Here is a 15374-nt window from a genome sequence, read left to right as displayed (position 1 = left end):
TACCTGGGGGAAAAAAAAAATAGGAAGGACGCACATAATATAACACGGAGTGATTATTCAATAATACCTTTGCTTCTCTAAAGATACAGAAATAACTATGATTAACAACAGTGTAATAGTTTACAGTTATATTTTATATTTGCAGACTCTTTTTTTCCAGTTATCAAGAGTCCTTGAAAAGTGTTTAGAAACTCCTTCTCAATTTGGGTTTTCAACTGAACTCACAAAAATCATCTCTCATCCCTTCTCACAGAATAGTTTTTGTGGGATATCTTCTAGATTCTGCCCAGGAAATATTTTTTCTTTCTCCAGACAAAGTAGAGATGTAGCAAGAGTTCTTCCTCAGGTTTTCCAACCAATTTCTAGTATTTGCCAAGGAATCTCTGAGGATTCTGGGCTACATTATCTATCTGATTCTCATAATGTCCTTGGTCAGATTTCACATGAGGAAAATTCAGTGTTACCTCAGGTCAGTCTGGACTCAGTATCAACACCCATTTTCTTTTCAGATTCCAGTCCTGGGGTTTGTAAGAAGGGAGGCACTGTAATAGGTGGAGCAGTTCTCTCTCAATCCATGTCTCCCCTTTTCCATTTCCTTTTCAGTCTGTCACAACAGATGCTTCAGACTTTGCCTGGGGACAGTGTCAAAATGAGTGAAAAATGCAAAATCTGTGCTACAAACTGAACAGACAGAACCACATCAGTGTCAAATGGATGATGGGACTAATAAATACCTCAAAAGCCTTGAATCATCTTTGGTCTCCAGGACCTCTGCAAGTCATTACAGACAATACCATAGTCTTGTGGTACATAAACAAAATGGGAGTACTCGGTCTTATCCCCTTTGCAGACTTGCTATGATAGCCTGGGAAGTTCATCTCAGCTTGACTCTGTAGGCTTTATTCACTCTGTCAGAGTAAAACTTTATAGCAGACAAGCTAAGAAGGACCAGGACAGACTGTCAGGAATGGAAATTGCACCCAGCTGACTTCCAGAAATTCATCCAACTGCAGGGCACACCCCAAATAGATCTGTTTCCCTCCTTTTAAAACAGACAGTTAAAGAAATTCTGTTCCAGGGCTCCTTCCAAATAGGCCTGGAAGAAAGATGCCTTATCATTCCCTTGAACTGGAATGTTTTACTATGCCTTCCCACCCTTTTCTCTGATGCCAATTGCTCTTCTAAAGACTTAGAGGGACTCTCTAAAGATTGTGGTGGTGACTCCCTTTTTCCCAGGCAACAGTGACTCTTTCCTTTTGAAACTGGCTAAGGGCAATTACCACGGGCTTACTCACAGGCTGGATGTACTCAGACAAGACAGGGTTTGTTTACTACACCAAAACTTGAAAGCACTTCAGTTGACTGCATTGATGATAGAATTTTGATCCCTTTTAGACATTTTTTTTCCTGAGGACAGGCAGCAGATACTGAAGGAGGCTAAAAAATCTACTACTAGGAAATCAAATATGTGCAAGTGGAAAAGATTTTCTTGTTGGTGCCAATCCAAGAACCAGAACCCTTTTAAGCCCTGAATTTCTCTGGCTCTTGAATATTTGTGTGAGTTACTGTACAATGGCCTGTCTTACTCTTCTAGCAGTCTTTGAAAGGGGTTTTACATATTCTTCCACGTAGAAAAAGGGTGGGTCCTCCTTGGGATTTTAACTTTGTGCTTGGAAAGCGAATTCTTCTTCCATCAGAACCAACTTATCAGTCAGATTTGAGGTTCTTAATGTGGTATTGAGTATTACTCAGTGCTCTGGCTTCTGTTCAAAGAATTTCTGAGTTACAAGTTCTTATGATGAGTCAATCCTACTTCATTTTCCAGAAGGACAGGGTTTATTTGAGAGCAAATCCTTCTTATATGCTTAAAGTGGTTTCAGACATTACCATCAGACAGTCTATTAATATCCCTGTCTTCTTTCCAGAACCTAGGAACACAAGAAAAAAAAAAGTTTGCCATATTCTGGATGTCCATGGGCAGCTCAGATACTACTTGGACAAATCTTGATCCTTCAAGATAGCAGATCAGCTGTTTGTCTGCTATGAAGGTAAGAAAAAGGGACAATATCAAAGCAGACAATACCCAGATTGTTGTCTCATGCTGTTTCCTTTTGTTATGCTCACATTAACAAGCCACTTCCATGCAGGGTTAGAACACATTTTACCATGGTTTTGACTTCCGCCTTGGCTTTCTGGATAGGGATGGATTCTATAAGTATTATAGAGGCAGATGGTCCTCTGTACAGATTTTTACAAAGCAGTACACACTGAATTCCTTTTTGAGGTCCAGAACAGGTTTTGCTAGGACCCTTCTGCAGGAGCTCCTGGATTCATTAACATTTCCACCCCCTATAGTTTTTCTATGATGTGATGATCTACTCTAATAGCTTAGGCTATTACAGTAATGATGTAATGTTGAACATAGCATAGCTTTGTAGCTAAACTTACCATAACAGTTGATGTTCTAATCTGTTGCAGTATTGTTCCCCCTCTCTCTCCCTGTCAAATTATTTATTTTAATGTATTGCCAGGGTGTACATGTATATATTCTTGTGTATATAGATGTATTAGTCAATACTGACTAATTCATTCATAGCATTTTTTAATTTCAGTGTTATAGCCTCCCTTCTTGGGGTAAGAAAGCTCTGGAGCTTTTCCGTGTTCTAACTGCCTTTTATATTGCGCTCTGTTTGAGCTCCTTGCAGTTAGGGCATACACAAGATGCCCTTAAACTTTGAAAAGCTGACTAGATGGTCATATTTGTGGCAAGAAATAGCCCTAGTAGCTTAGACCAATGTAACAGGTATCTGTTAGAACATCTAGTGTTATAATAACTTTACTTACACAACTGTGCTGTCTTTGAGGAGAGAGCAATGCAGCAGTAAAGCATCTGTCCCTCCTTTGCCCTTTTATGGAGACTGTGCACATAGTTACAGTTCTTATGTTTATAATAATTTATCTTGACTTGCTTAAGCTGTATTTTCTTGGTGGTATTTGCTCATCATATGACTCAGTGCTACTTACTGTAGTGTTGTGTTTAGGCTGAAAAGACTGATTTTAATTCTCTGGGATCATTGGATAGAGAGAAGGAGTAATCATTAATTTCATGTTTTAAAATCATCACCCTTTCTTTGAGTTGGAGCCATAGCATGGAGAGAATATTTAAGAGGGTGTGGGGGATTCAGGAAGGCAGCATATTTTAAACGTTTCCATGAATTTGTCGTCTGAAATCATGTTTAAATGTACTCTTACAAAACTCTTACTATTTCTCCCAAAGAACTTCACCCACTTTAAATGTACATTTTCTGAACTGTCCCTCAATAACACCCCCATTACTGTTGAACCTAGTACAAAACTACTAGGAGTAATTATAGATGACCAACTCAAGTTTGATCTACATGTAAACAAGTGCCTTAAAAAGACACACCAAAAACTTGGCCTTCTTTATCAAAACAAAACGTTTCTAACAAAGTAAAAATACCCCTCTCTCATGCATACCTCCTACCTAGCCTTCTAGCTGCCAAATTCTTACCAATCTTAACTCCACACTGCTAACTAAACTAGAGTATGCCTACAACAAGGTTGCCAGATTCGCTGCTCACCAAACTTACAAATCGCATCATTGTCTTTCACTAAGATACCTAAACTGGCTGGAATTACCTCACCAGCTTCTACTCTCTCAACTACAAATAATTCACTCTGTACTATACCTGAAATCCTTCTGCCCTAGCCTATTTCCCCTCATCTCTCAATATTCCCCCACTAAGTCCCTATGTAGCTCTGAGCTTAACCTACTACAAATACTTATTGTTGACGAAAGTGCTCAATAAAAAGTTTCTCGGCTTTTACTACATCTTCGTACATTTTTTGACCTACTACAGATATACAAACCTAAGACTAAAATCGGCTGCAACCTCTACAGCTACAATCCTACCATATCATGGAACAAATTACCACTAGAAATCAGGTCCCTCAAACATCCAAATCAAATCAGAACTGACACTAGAGAGGACTTCCAAACTCACTGGTCCTGCCTCCACACTCGTCATCACAAAAACATAAAAAATGACAAAATTTCAAACCCCATCAAGAAAAATGACTTGGAACTCCACTGACAGGACATATAGTTCTTTTATTACACCCATTCTGGTACCTCGGCTTCTCGCTTTCTGTTGAAACATTTTTTAATCTCCAAGTATGTCCCTATATATACAAATCCTTTCCAACAATGATTCAATTAAATTATCCAATTAAATAATTGCATCATTAATTACATCATTGATTAAATACCTTACTACAAAGCCAGCTTTTTAAGTACAAACAGACTGAAAATAGTACTTTTTAAACTCAGGGTTATTACCCCTGTGAAATGCAATTTCCTTCAGTCAAGAATTAACAATTAATATATATGCATCTATGATGCTGCAGTTTTACAAAAAACTTTAGTTAAATTAAGTACACCCAACATTAAATACATCCAATGTAAATACATCCAGTATTAAATATCTCAACAATATAAACATAAAAATAATAAACTGCATTCTAAATACCATTAATCTATGTTCATTCCTTCCACTTAATATCTAAGTTTAACATATAATGAAGTATGAACCAAATTTTATAAGCTTTATATATTCTTTAAATTTGATTTTCTGAGTTTTATGAATGTTCATACTAACTACTAGATTATATTAAATATTCAGCTTGTTTTCCAAATTCATTCTCTGAGGATATAAAGTATGAAAATTAATAATCATATGATTCTCCATTCTGTTTAATTGCTTTTTGAAATCTCCATCTCTAGATATTGGATGTGCCAAAATACTAAAAAATAAATTCATATCTAACCCCTGATGTTTAGACAAGAAATGCATGGCAACTGAACTTTCAGGTTTTTGCCTTCTCGTATCCCCCAAATGCTCCATAATACGTACTTTAGCTTTCCTGGTAGTTTGACCAATACACCAGGAAGTTGGGTCACAGTCACAACCAATAATGTAAATCATTCCACAGCTGTCACAATTATAATACTCTTTGGCCCTATACACTTTACCATTAGTCTTTGTACCATCCAAACTTTTTACTTGTGACACACTTAGCATCTTCCACAACAATAGGTTCCAACCATTCTCCCCATTGTGTCTGAATATTGTGATTTTAAAACTTTCTTATTTAACAATTCTTTTAAGTTACAATACCTACCACAGGAAAAAGTTATGTGCTTAGGAAATAGACAACCAATAGAGACATCCTCACTTACTATTTCCCAGGCTTGCCTGACAATGTTTTCCAAAATAGGAGAAAAGTCAGAATATCTAGTAACAAAAAATAAATTTTCTTCCACCCCACCATCTTCTTTGACACTTCAAATTATTTTGCCATATTGATTGAGATCATTCCTGCCTCTAACTTCACCAATATTTGTAACCTTGTTTTTGGCTTTTTGTAATATATGATCATTATATCCTCTGTTCTTTAATCTAATATATGTCTCATCCAAATTAATTTCTTTTAAATCTACTTCAGAAGTGTTGTTGAAAATTCTTTTAAATTCACCATATGGTAGTGAATTAATCAGATGAGGGGGTGCATACTAGTTGCATGTAAGACATTGTTGACTGTTGTGGGTTTCCTATATGGTTTGTGGTGTACCCTTTTGTCAGCATCAACATAAAACATGACATCTAAAAAATAAATGCTTTCCTTACCAATTTCCCAAGTAAATTTCAACCCATGTGAATTGTTATTTAAAGTTTCCATAAATAAGCTACCCCCATCACAGTTACCCTTGTTTGCAAAAAGAATTCCTTCTTCCATGTGAAATAATTATGTGTAAGGCAAAATTCAAGTAAGGTCAGCAAAAATGTAGAATGTGGCCCTTCTCCCAATTTTTTAGCCATTGCTTCCATACCCCATCTCATGTTAATATTAGAATACAAAGCAGTAACATCCACTGTTACCCAGAAATAACTGTCTTTCCATTCCAAATTTAACAATTCCTGACAAACCTGTTCAGTATTCTTAACATGTGAGGGGATGATAATCAAATACGTCTTAAAACGGAAGTCCAAAAAAATATATATTAACATTTTCAAGAAAGAACCCAATTCCTGAAATAATGTGTCTTCCAGGTGCTTTAAACATGTTCTTATGAATTTCAGGGATAGTGTACATAAACAGATGCCTGGGTGTCTTAACCATCAGTTTTTAGACATCTTTATTTTTCAAAAAAATAAGCCTTTCTCCACGTTCTAATATATCTTCCAACTCTGTTACAAACCTATGGAATGGATTGTATTGTAATTTAGCATAGTATCCCTCTTCAGATAATATATTTGAAACCATTTCATCATATTGTGAGATATTCTTAACCACCCAGTTACCTCCCTTATCTGCAGTTTTCTATACTACCCCATTCAAATTGGATCGAAGTTCTTGTAGGCCTATTTGGATGTATTGGTAGAAAAAGATTATGAGCTAGGTCATTATATTTCATGGGTATATAGGAAATTTATTGGCCAGAAGGCTTGCTATATCTTCTAGCTCTATACAGGTGGTACCATTTGCAATTAATTCAGTATATACTTGTGTATTGCCTTTGAGGTTATGGACATAGCTGAAGAAAACTTTGTGATTATCCTTGACCTCAAAGGCTAATTTTACCTTAGATTTGCCCTTGGTAGACTTGATTAGCCCCAAGAGTTATTTGATTAGGTTGACGGGGGATATTTACCTCCCTGGGCATTGCACTTCTTAATTTTTGACACAGATCTTTCTTTTGTTGTACAAGCTATTGTTGTTGGAATGCCACATGGGCATCTTGTTGTTTGAGTTCATCCTGTGTTTAATTCAGGTAGATACAGTTGTCTGTATGCAGCTGTTACTATAATTATACAGAAAGTTCTGATTTCGAATATATGAATGCCTTTATGATATTATAAAAAGGCAAAAACAATGAATGTCCTGTTTCGACATATAGAGGATCATAAGGACCATGTATTCAAATTTGTCATATTGGATAAGGTTGAAAAAATCCTCGGGGGGACCCTGGACCATTTTATTGGAGAAACAGGAATGTTTTTGGCAGGTAAAACTTAATGTCAGTAAATGGCCAGGTCTGAATGAGACAATTAGTATAGCCCCATTATTAAAATTAAAAGTGTTGAATAGGAAATAAAGCAAGTGATTATTGTATGATGGCTAATGTTAGAAGCTGTGTCATATATGAGTAGGGCTGATTTTTATATATTTGGATATCCATCTTATATTTTAGTGTAAATAAGATAATAATTTTTAATGTTTAATAAAACATAATTTTTTTAGAGTAGTTAATTGAGTAAAAAATGTTTGAATGGTAATCATGTGACTTAAGGGGAGGAGATCACATGATGATGTATTTAAGTAGTGAATTTTGAAATGAATGTGTATCTGAAGAAGTTTTACAGGAGTAAAATGAAACCGCTAATATTGTGTATTAAAATACAGTTAATTAAGTAACGGTGGTTTGTTGATTGCTTTTTATCCTAGCTGGCTGTTTGGTATGTACCTGGTCAGGCCTATGCAGGAATTGGACTGTCCACAAAAATTCATCACAGAAAGAATACATGGAAAACCCAGTGTATAATTTATCGGTCTATTATCTGTCTATCTATCTATTATACTTTACATCTGATTAGAGCCCATAGAGTAAATAATCTGACTGGATATTTTAGTTGATCCCGATGTTGTAATCTATGTCTGTCTAGAGGGATTTCTGCCTGCAAGAGTTGGCTTGTTTATGTGCTACATGAAGCTGAGAAAGTAGTAGGCATTGACATTTTGAGTAGCTGATGATCTCATCTGCTCTGAAATGTACACATGCTGAATCTCTCATTATGTGGAAATGTGTGGGAGAAAGTCACAGAGCTTGGTTTCAGAATCTGAAGTCTCATATCTAGGAGGGAGTTTTCCTGTACGCATTATGCAGCAATAAATCTTGGCCACTTTCACTGAATCACATTATTGCTCAGGAAAGTGTATGGAGCCTGTTGCTGGCCATGGGGTGGGCTGAATAACCCAGCCAGCTACTCTGAAGGCACTTTTCCCCTTTATGCCTTTTTCCCCATGTCTGCTGACCATCAAGCCTTCTTTTATGAGACTCAACCGACTGTAGCTATTCTGGTACATAGTGAGCTATCCAGAGGAACCCATCATCCAGATAGCAGTGAGAGTTACTAGTGTCTTCACTCACATTCATGGGCCTTGCCATCTGCCATGTTACAGCAATAAAACATGGCACACAAATAAATGACCATCTTCAATCCAACCCTTAGCACTTTACTGGAAATGTGTGTACCTAATTGGTACTCTAATGTGTCCATATATGTATATACATATATAAACTAAATTCACCCTTGCTATTGTGGCCGAGGTTATGTCTGAAAGGTGTCTGAGGAAGACCAGTTAATTCACCTGGTAACAAATAAATAATATCCTGGTATCATTTTAATTATAAATAAATCATCTCCAGGTTTTTCCCTGATAGTACTGATCATTGCACCATGCTGATATGTAATGTTTCTGTTTCTTCAAAAATTAATTCAATTATTTGCTTTTGTTTTGTCTTATTTAGGAGGCTGGATTAACACCCCAGTTTCTTGCCGCTCAGTAGTGACTGGAGTTCTACCCGCAGCATCTCAGTCTCTGGAATTGCTGTTGCATGAAAAGGTAATACTTGTAAGGTCAATTGTTCACTATTACTACTCTGCTGTATGTGACATTTTCAGTAATGTGCAGCTATTCCTCTTCGAAAGTGCACATCATTATAACTCTCCCATCCACTTCCTCTTCTTTCTATGTTATCATATCAGGTGTTATCCTATCTACATAGCTCCAAGATATCCCTCTCCACCATCTCTCACCAAATAATCTCCCACTACTTATAAACATTTTACCATAAACCAGAACCCATCACCCACTTCTATAGTAATGGAACACACCTTATAAAAACATCAGATTCTAGCAAATCCCTTACCTGGTCCACAAATTCAACAACTGTCAAGAAAGAACAACCACCCCCAAGCATGGAGCACAACATTTCCATAGTTTGTTTTTAAACTTATCCCACTTGTATTCATTCTACTTGTAAAAAAACAACATATAACCTTATCCAAGTTCCATATCTCCTCCATATACTCATCTGCATCACATTAAAATGTCCAAGCTGTCTATCTATCATTTAAAGTTTGCTTTGTAAATACTGACAGCATGAGGATCAAGCTTGAACAACTTATTATCTTCCTTCTAACTAAATCCCCAGGCTTTGCAGCCATCACCAAATCTTGGATTAAGGAAGCTACTCATTCCTCACTTTTCAGACTGCTCTTATGACTTTAATACTTGATCAGGCAACAAAATTGGTGTGACTGCACACCTTCATTATAAATCTAACTCCAAGGTACACGTTTTTGCCCTGTTTGGTCACCAACTGACCATAGCCTCAACTGGCTTTAACATATCCCCTCTATCTTGCCATAGAATGTGTTCCTCCACCAACTATCCCAGACAAAGTTAAACACATAGTCAATCAATTAATTCACTCCTGACAACTATATATGGACATACTAATCTTAGGTGACGTTAACATTAATCTACTACCCCTGTATGTCATGACATAAGTTATTTTCTCACAAATCAAAACCTTATGCAAATTCTATAGAGCCATACCATATCCAATTTTTAAAACCAACAGTCATACTCTTCCTGACCTAATGATTACAAATTCTCTGATAAAGTAACTTCTCTGAATATTCTAGCTCCATTTCTTACTGACCACTCTCCTATTGCTGTACCTTTAGTACACCACATGTAAAGCACACTCTAATTACACTTTGCCCCAGGAAAGAGCAATGTATGTATTTATTTATTTTCCATTTGTTTACCAGGTTAGTCTGACTGGACACAAGGTGACCATTTTCAGCAGAGGCCCAGGGAGAAAAGCTCCAGACACATAGTAAAAAAAAATATATAAAAAAATAATAATAAAAAAATTATAAAAAATTATATAAACATAGCTATTTTTTACAAAGAGCATAGAACATATAAAAGGAGTGGTTAGAATATTGAAAAACAAATTAAACAAGATATTATACAACAAATATGCAATTGCTTGAACATAAATTCAAAAAGAAGTTTCCATAGACAAACAGGGTCATAGACTAGAAATCATAACTTTAAAGGTGGCCTAAACACCTGGTTCACAGTACTATGCACTAAGTGAAACTACACAATACACCTGTGATCTAGGGATGTCGAAAGTCAGGAACAGGTGAAATTAGTCTGGTTCTGTACAGGAACATATCCAAGTTTTGAATAGGAGATCTTTTAGTTGGGATTTGAAAGTATTTTACTATTTAGACATCTAATATCAGGGGGTAGAGAGTTCCAGGCCTTAGCAATGCCCTGAGCTATGTAAGCAACTGGTAACAGTCAGTAGGGCGACCAAAACATATATGCGGTATAAACTGAACTACAAATTACAGACTGTCCTACAATACAACATACCTAAGGCTGCAATAAATCTTACAAACACAGTGTTATCCTTCTAAAAGAAAGCACCCCTCACCTTCCAGTATCCAGATTATATAACTCAAATTCCAAACTATGGATAACCAGACAGCTTAAAGCTTTTCCCCATAATGGCTCTCCGATTAGACACTGTCCATTCATTCTCCCAAATTTTGGGGATTACTTCAGTGCAGTACAGGGGCAACAGCCATCTGGATGGCCATCATATAGGCCATCATGCAGGTTTCTTGTACCTTTGCTTACATCCCAAAAAGGAGTGTATTTTATGGCCTATCCACACACCCAGATGTATAATGATTTACCTGCATCGCTGCAATGACCCACAGCAACTTTCCCCTACTAGTGCATGCTCCCATAATGTAGACATTGACAGAGGCTTGGTAAAACAAAAGTCCACCTTATGATGCACATTACAGTGCTCCTTCTCCTTCAAGGAACTTTAGCCACGTGCTCTGCTACTCCCTGACCTCCCCCCCATCCCAATATAGACACTCCTGTACTCCCCTGCCAGCTCCATCAAACACCCAGGCCACTGACTATACTTGGGTTGCATGGGTTGCAGTCAGAGTTTTATACCTGTCTGCCACTCTAGAGCTGACAGGCAGAGAAAATACATGGAGAAAGTCTACTTAATGGGGGGAAATGTTAGTTTTCCACCAGTACTGGGTGATGTGGCTGAGTTTCTTTATGGGCTTTTTTTTGCCGTAAGTTTAGTAAGAACCTATGAAACTATAATGGGCAACTTTCTTAATCTAATCTCTTTACTGGTTCTGAAATAAAGCCTCTACATATGGAACAAAATTTCTCTTTTCTTTTTATTTTATTTTTTTCTTCAAAAATGCACATGACAGTCTATATCCTGAGATATGTAATATAGGAAGAACGGGTGATCATACAATGTTTTTAGAACCAGTAGTGCATCTTCCTTTAATTTATGGCTACTTTTTCTATATAGAGCATTCTCCTTGAAAGCTCTAAATGTGCTGACTGAGTCCACATTTTTTCATCTGCTGACTTACAAGAGGAGAGAAAGAAATATTTTACCCATGGGCATTTCTCATCTTAGAGCAAATGAACAAGTTTATGTATTTACTTGCTCTTGTTCTCCATTTTTTTTTTGGAAAATAAAAGAGGGCAAATTCTGAGACTATGCTTCTCAATGTTATACAGCTTTGTGTATGTGTAGGTTGCAGTTTATACCTTTTTTCTAAGGGTGTTGGTGTGCTAGAGAGTATGTTGTAGAGGTTTTAAAGAATTGTACTGAGGCACCACACTGCTGCAGTCATATGTCGGTAGATAACATTAATATAGTTCGTTGTACATCATAAGGTTCATTGCTGTAGGATTCATAGATATATTGTGAACCTTAGCTGAAGGTGAACATCAGTCTTCAGTCAAGCCTATTCAGCAGTCAAACATTCCACAGCATGCATGGTGCAGTCTTGTGCTGTGACCAACAGATGGCAGCCAGGGTATAAAAGAACAAGTCATGCAGTTTCTTCATTTCTTTTTCACCGTCCAACTAATCGTTCTCTCTAATTAGCTTTTTGCTTATCAAATATGGCATTACTGCTTCAGTATTCTAAGCATTTTTAACTGTATCCTGCTTCAGACTGTAGTACATTGTATGCATGTGAGGGTGTGTGTGTATGTGTGCGTGTTAAATTACAGCCTCTGAGAAAACCACAACAAAGTGCTCTTGTAGCTAAAAAAGTGCCTGAAGTATATCCATATTCATTGTTAATTCTGCTTGGTGGAACAGCATGATATTGAAATATATACTCTTTCCATCTTTTAACAAAGAGATACTAGCCAGAACAACAAAAAATGTAATAACCATTGTAGGGATATTGGCTACATTTACTTCATTTCAGGATGCTATTCAGCCAGTCTTTCCAGTCTAACTGGTGGGTACTAAATCTCTTATCTGATCCAATCCAGCCTTTGCTAGTGCTCCAAGCCGCAAGCTCCTTTTAAGATTTTTCCCTCCCATAATCCACCTGTGCAGTAAATCTCCCCAGATCTTGTTTGTCACTTTCATTATACAGAAGGGTCTTCTGGACAACAGCATTGTGCGCAATCTTTTTTGATTTTCTATCTAGTGCAGCCTTTTTCCTTACAAAATTTGTTTCTACTATAGATTTCTTTTTCTGAGAGTATTTATGTTCCTCTTGCTAACTTTTTCCCACTTTTCCAGTTTGCTATTCTATTTAGGTATATATACATATATATATATATATATATATATATATATATATAAGTGAGTGTGTGTGTGTGTGTGTGTGTGTGTGTGTGTGTGTGTGTGCGTGTGTGTGTATTTATATATACATATATGTACATGTGTATGTGTGTGTATATATATATATATATATATATATATATATATATATATATATATATATATATATGGGTTACCTTCATTTGATCGACAGCCCATTTGACTGAAACCCATTTGATCTAAAGTTCATTTGACTGACAACCAGTAATTCAGTACACTTCAAGAGAAATAACAGGGATTGTTCCCCCTCCCCAATGTCGTGTGACCCTGGAGTTGGTATATATAGTTAGGGGGTGTGGGGGGGCGAAGCCCCCCACCTAGTTTCCGTCAAAAGAAGAAAATAACACAAAAAGTACAGATTTTGAATGAAAATAGGTGGGGGTCTGTGCCCCCCACACCCCCCTAACTATATATACTAACTCCAGGGTCACACGACCTTGGGGAGGGGGACAGCTCCCTGTTATTTGCCTTGAATACTGGTTGTCAATCAAATGAACTTTAGATCAAATGAGTTTAGATCAAATGAACTTTCAATCAAATGAAGGTAACCCGTATATATATATATATATATATATATATATATATATATACATATATATATGTGTATATCATACATTGTTTTTGCAATAGCATTGGTTCTTCTCTGCTTATTGTTGGTTAGCACAGTGTGCTTATTAACACTGTTTTGTTTACTTGACTGGTCTATTGTTGGTTGTGATATAGAGATGGATAAGTTGGACAGACCTGCAAAGAGTTTCAAGACACGTGTCAAGTGTGGCCATAAAATTCTACCACAGGTCACTCATTACTTCTCTATAGTGTACCCGGGGCTGGATCACCTGTCTGCAGTCTATTTTCTATGTAAAGTTTTTGGGCCTCATTCTTTGGCAGATTGCCATATGAAATTAACTTTGCAAAAATTGCTACCCCTATATCTTACTGCTGACAAACCAGAAAAGGACAAAGAGAAAGAAAAGGATAAACACAAAGACCTACAGTCAAGAAAAAGAAAAAATGACTATGCCGGCTCAGCTTTGGTTTTAAAAACACCAAAACTGGAGTCAACTCAAGCATCTTCTACTGTCCAAAAGTCTTCTCTCCAAGTTAGGGTTGCCACCTTTTCAAATGGCCATAGTGGGACATTTTTGGGACACACATCAGATTTTACAGGCCAACACAAACCCATGGTCAGTATAAAAGGATAGAACTTTACTTTTTTGCCTAAATAAAAGCTAATTCTTGTAACAGTTTAGTTGCTTATCCTGTTTCTTGTAACATTTAGGTATTTTAGATACATAAATAACTATTTTATGCAACTATTACATAAAATATGGGACATAATTATGTCCTACAATCTCAGGACATTTGTTATTTTTAATATTTTTAGTCAGGAAACAACCGCCCAAACAGGGACTGTGCCTTGCAAAGTGGAACAGGTGGTAACCCTACTCCAAGCTCCACCTCCTACTGAGTGGATGATAACTGGAGACAAGTCAAAGACTCTCTGTTAGCTGACCCTCGGTAAGAGAACTTACATGCTTCATCTTCATGCCTGCTTCCACCTCTTCCCTAAGGTGTGTTGGTTCCTCTTGAGGCACCAACAATGCACCTTTTTAAAGACACAGATTAAAATAGATGTTGTCCATCTTTCTTTGTATCAAGGGTGGATTGGGTTGACCTTTCATCTCCCTTACTTGCTTTTTTCTCAGTTTATGTTTTGCTGCCTGCAGTTTTAAAGCCAGTGCATTCCCCGGAGCCTGTACATCCATTGCCGACCACTATTCTTACTTTAGCACCAGATCTTGTTTGTCTGATTGAGTCTAGGGATCAAATGCTTAATGCTGAGTTTTAGGCTCCATCTTTGGCACTAACCTGGTTAGTGCTGCTTTAGTGTTGGAGACCTCAACCTTTGATGCATCAGCATCAGTCACTTCCTGGTAGGCCTCTGGGGCAGTGGCATCAGTGGTTCCTTTCTTGCTGCCACTTACATCCACTTCAGTGAGATAAATGAAGTGCCAGGTTAGAGCTCTCTGATGCTAGCAGATCCGGGGACAGCTTCCAATGTGATGGATAGGATGATTGCCTTCTCTTGAGGGCACTTGCACAGCCTCCAGTGGTGTCAGGTCCAACCTCAGACACCCTACAATCTGTGCCTCAGCTCATTTGTCAGACCAGAACTCATAGCCTCAAACAAACTGCACTGGTTCACACTGAGTTTTCTGGGAGTCAGATTCTCCCTCAGCAATGGCCCTAAAAAGAGAATGTGTAAGCAGAGGTGCATAGACTCCCTTATGGAGTCATTGACATTCAACACCAACTTGGATGATCAAGAAGGTTACATCTCCTCTAGAAGATGCTACATTTGATGTGATACTGGAACTGATGAAATTGTGGGGATTGTGGCCTATAGGCCCACTCTGTCAGGATGAAAAGGTAGTATTTGAGGCCTATCATTCTGCACCCAGTGCTTCCCTAGTGGTCCCTCTTGCCAACCATTTGATAGATTTTGTTGCCAGGAGGGCATGACAGG

The 15374-nt window shown here is 37.3% G+C and overlaps 1 protein-coding gene across 1 annotated transcript in view; it reads left to right on the top strand.

Annotated features, from left to right (window-relative positions):
- Positions 1-15374, top strand: part of FHAD1 (forkhead associated phosphopeptide binding domain 1) — a gene marked incomplete at its 5' end in the record, with an annotated part of 2130934 nt that overhangs the window by 112880 nt on the left and 2002680 nt on the right. The window contains one exon of the mRNA XM_044060429.1: positions 8612-8706. Coding sequence (XP_043916364.1) covers positions 8612-8706 — 95 coding nt within the window. The remainder of the gene's footprint in view (positions 1-8611; positions 8707-15374) is intronic.

Source organism: Protopterus annectens, chromosome 2.part0 (assembly GCF_019279795.1).
Source record: "Protopterus annectens isolate FY-2018-M chromosome 2.part0, PAN1.0, whole genome shotgun sequence".
NCBI classification, from domain to species: domain Eukaryota; kingdom Metazoa; phylum Chordata; order Ceratodontiformes; family Protopteridae; genus Protopterus; species Protopterus annectens.
Note: the sequence above shows the minus strand (reverse complement) of the source record. Positions and strands in the feature narration are given on the sequence as shown.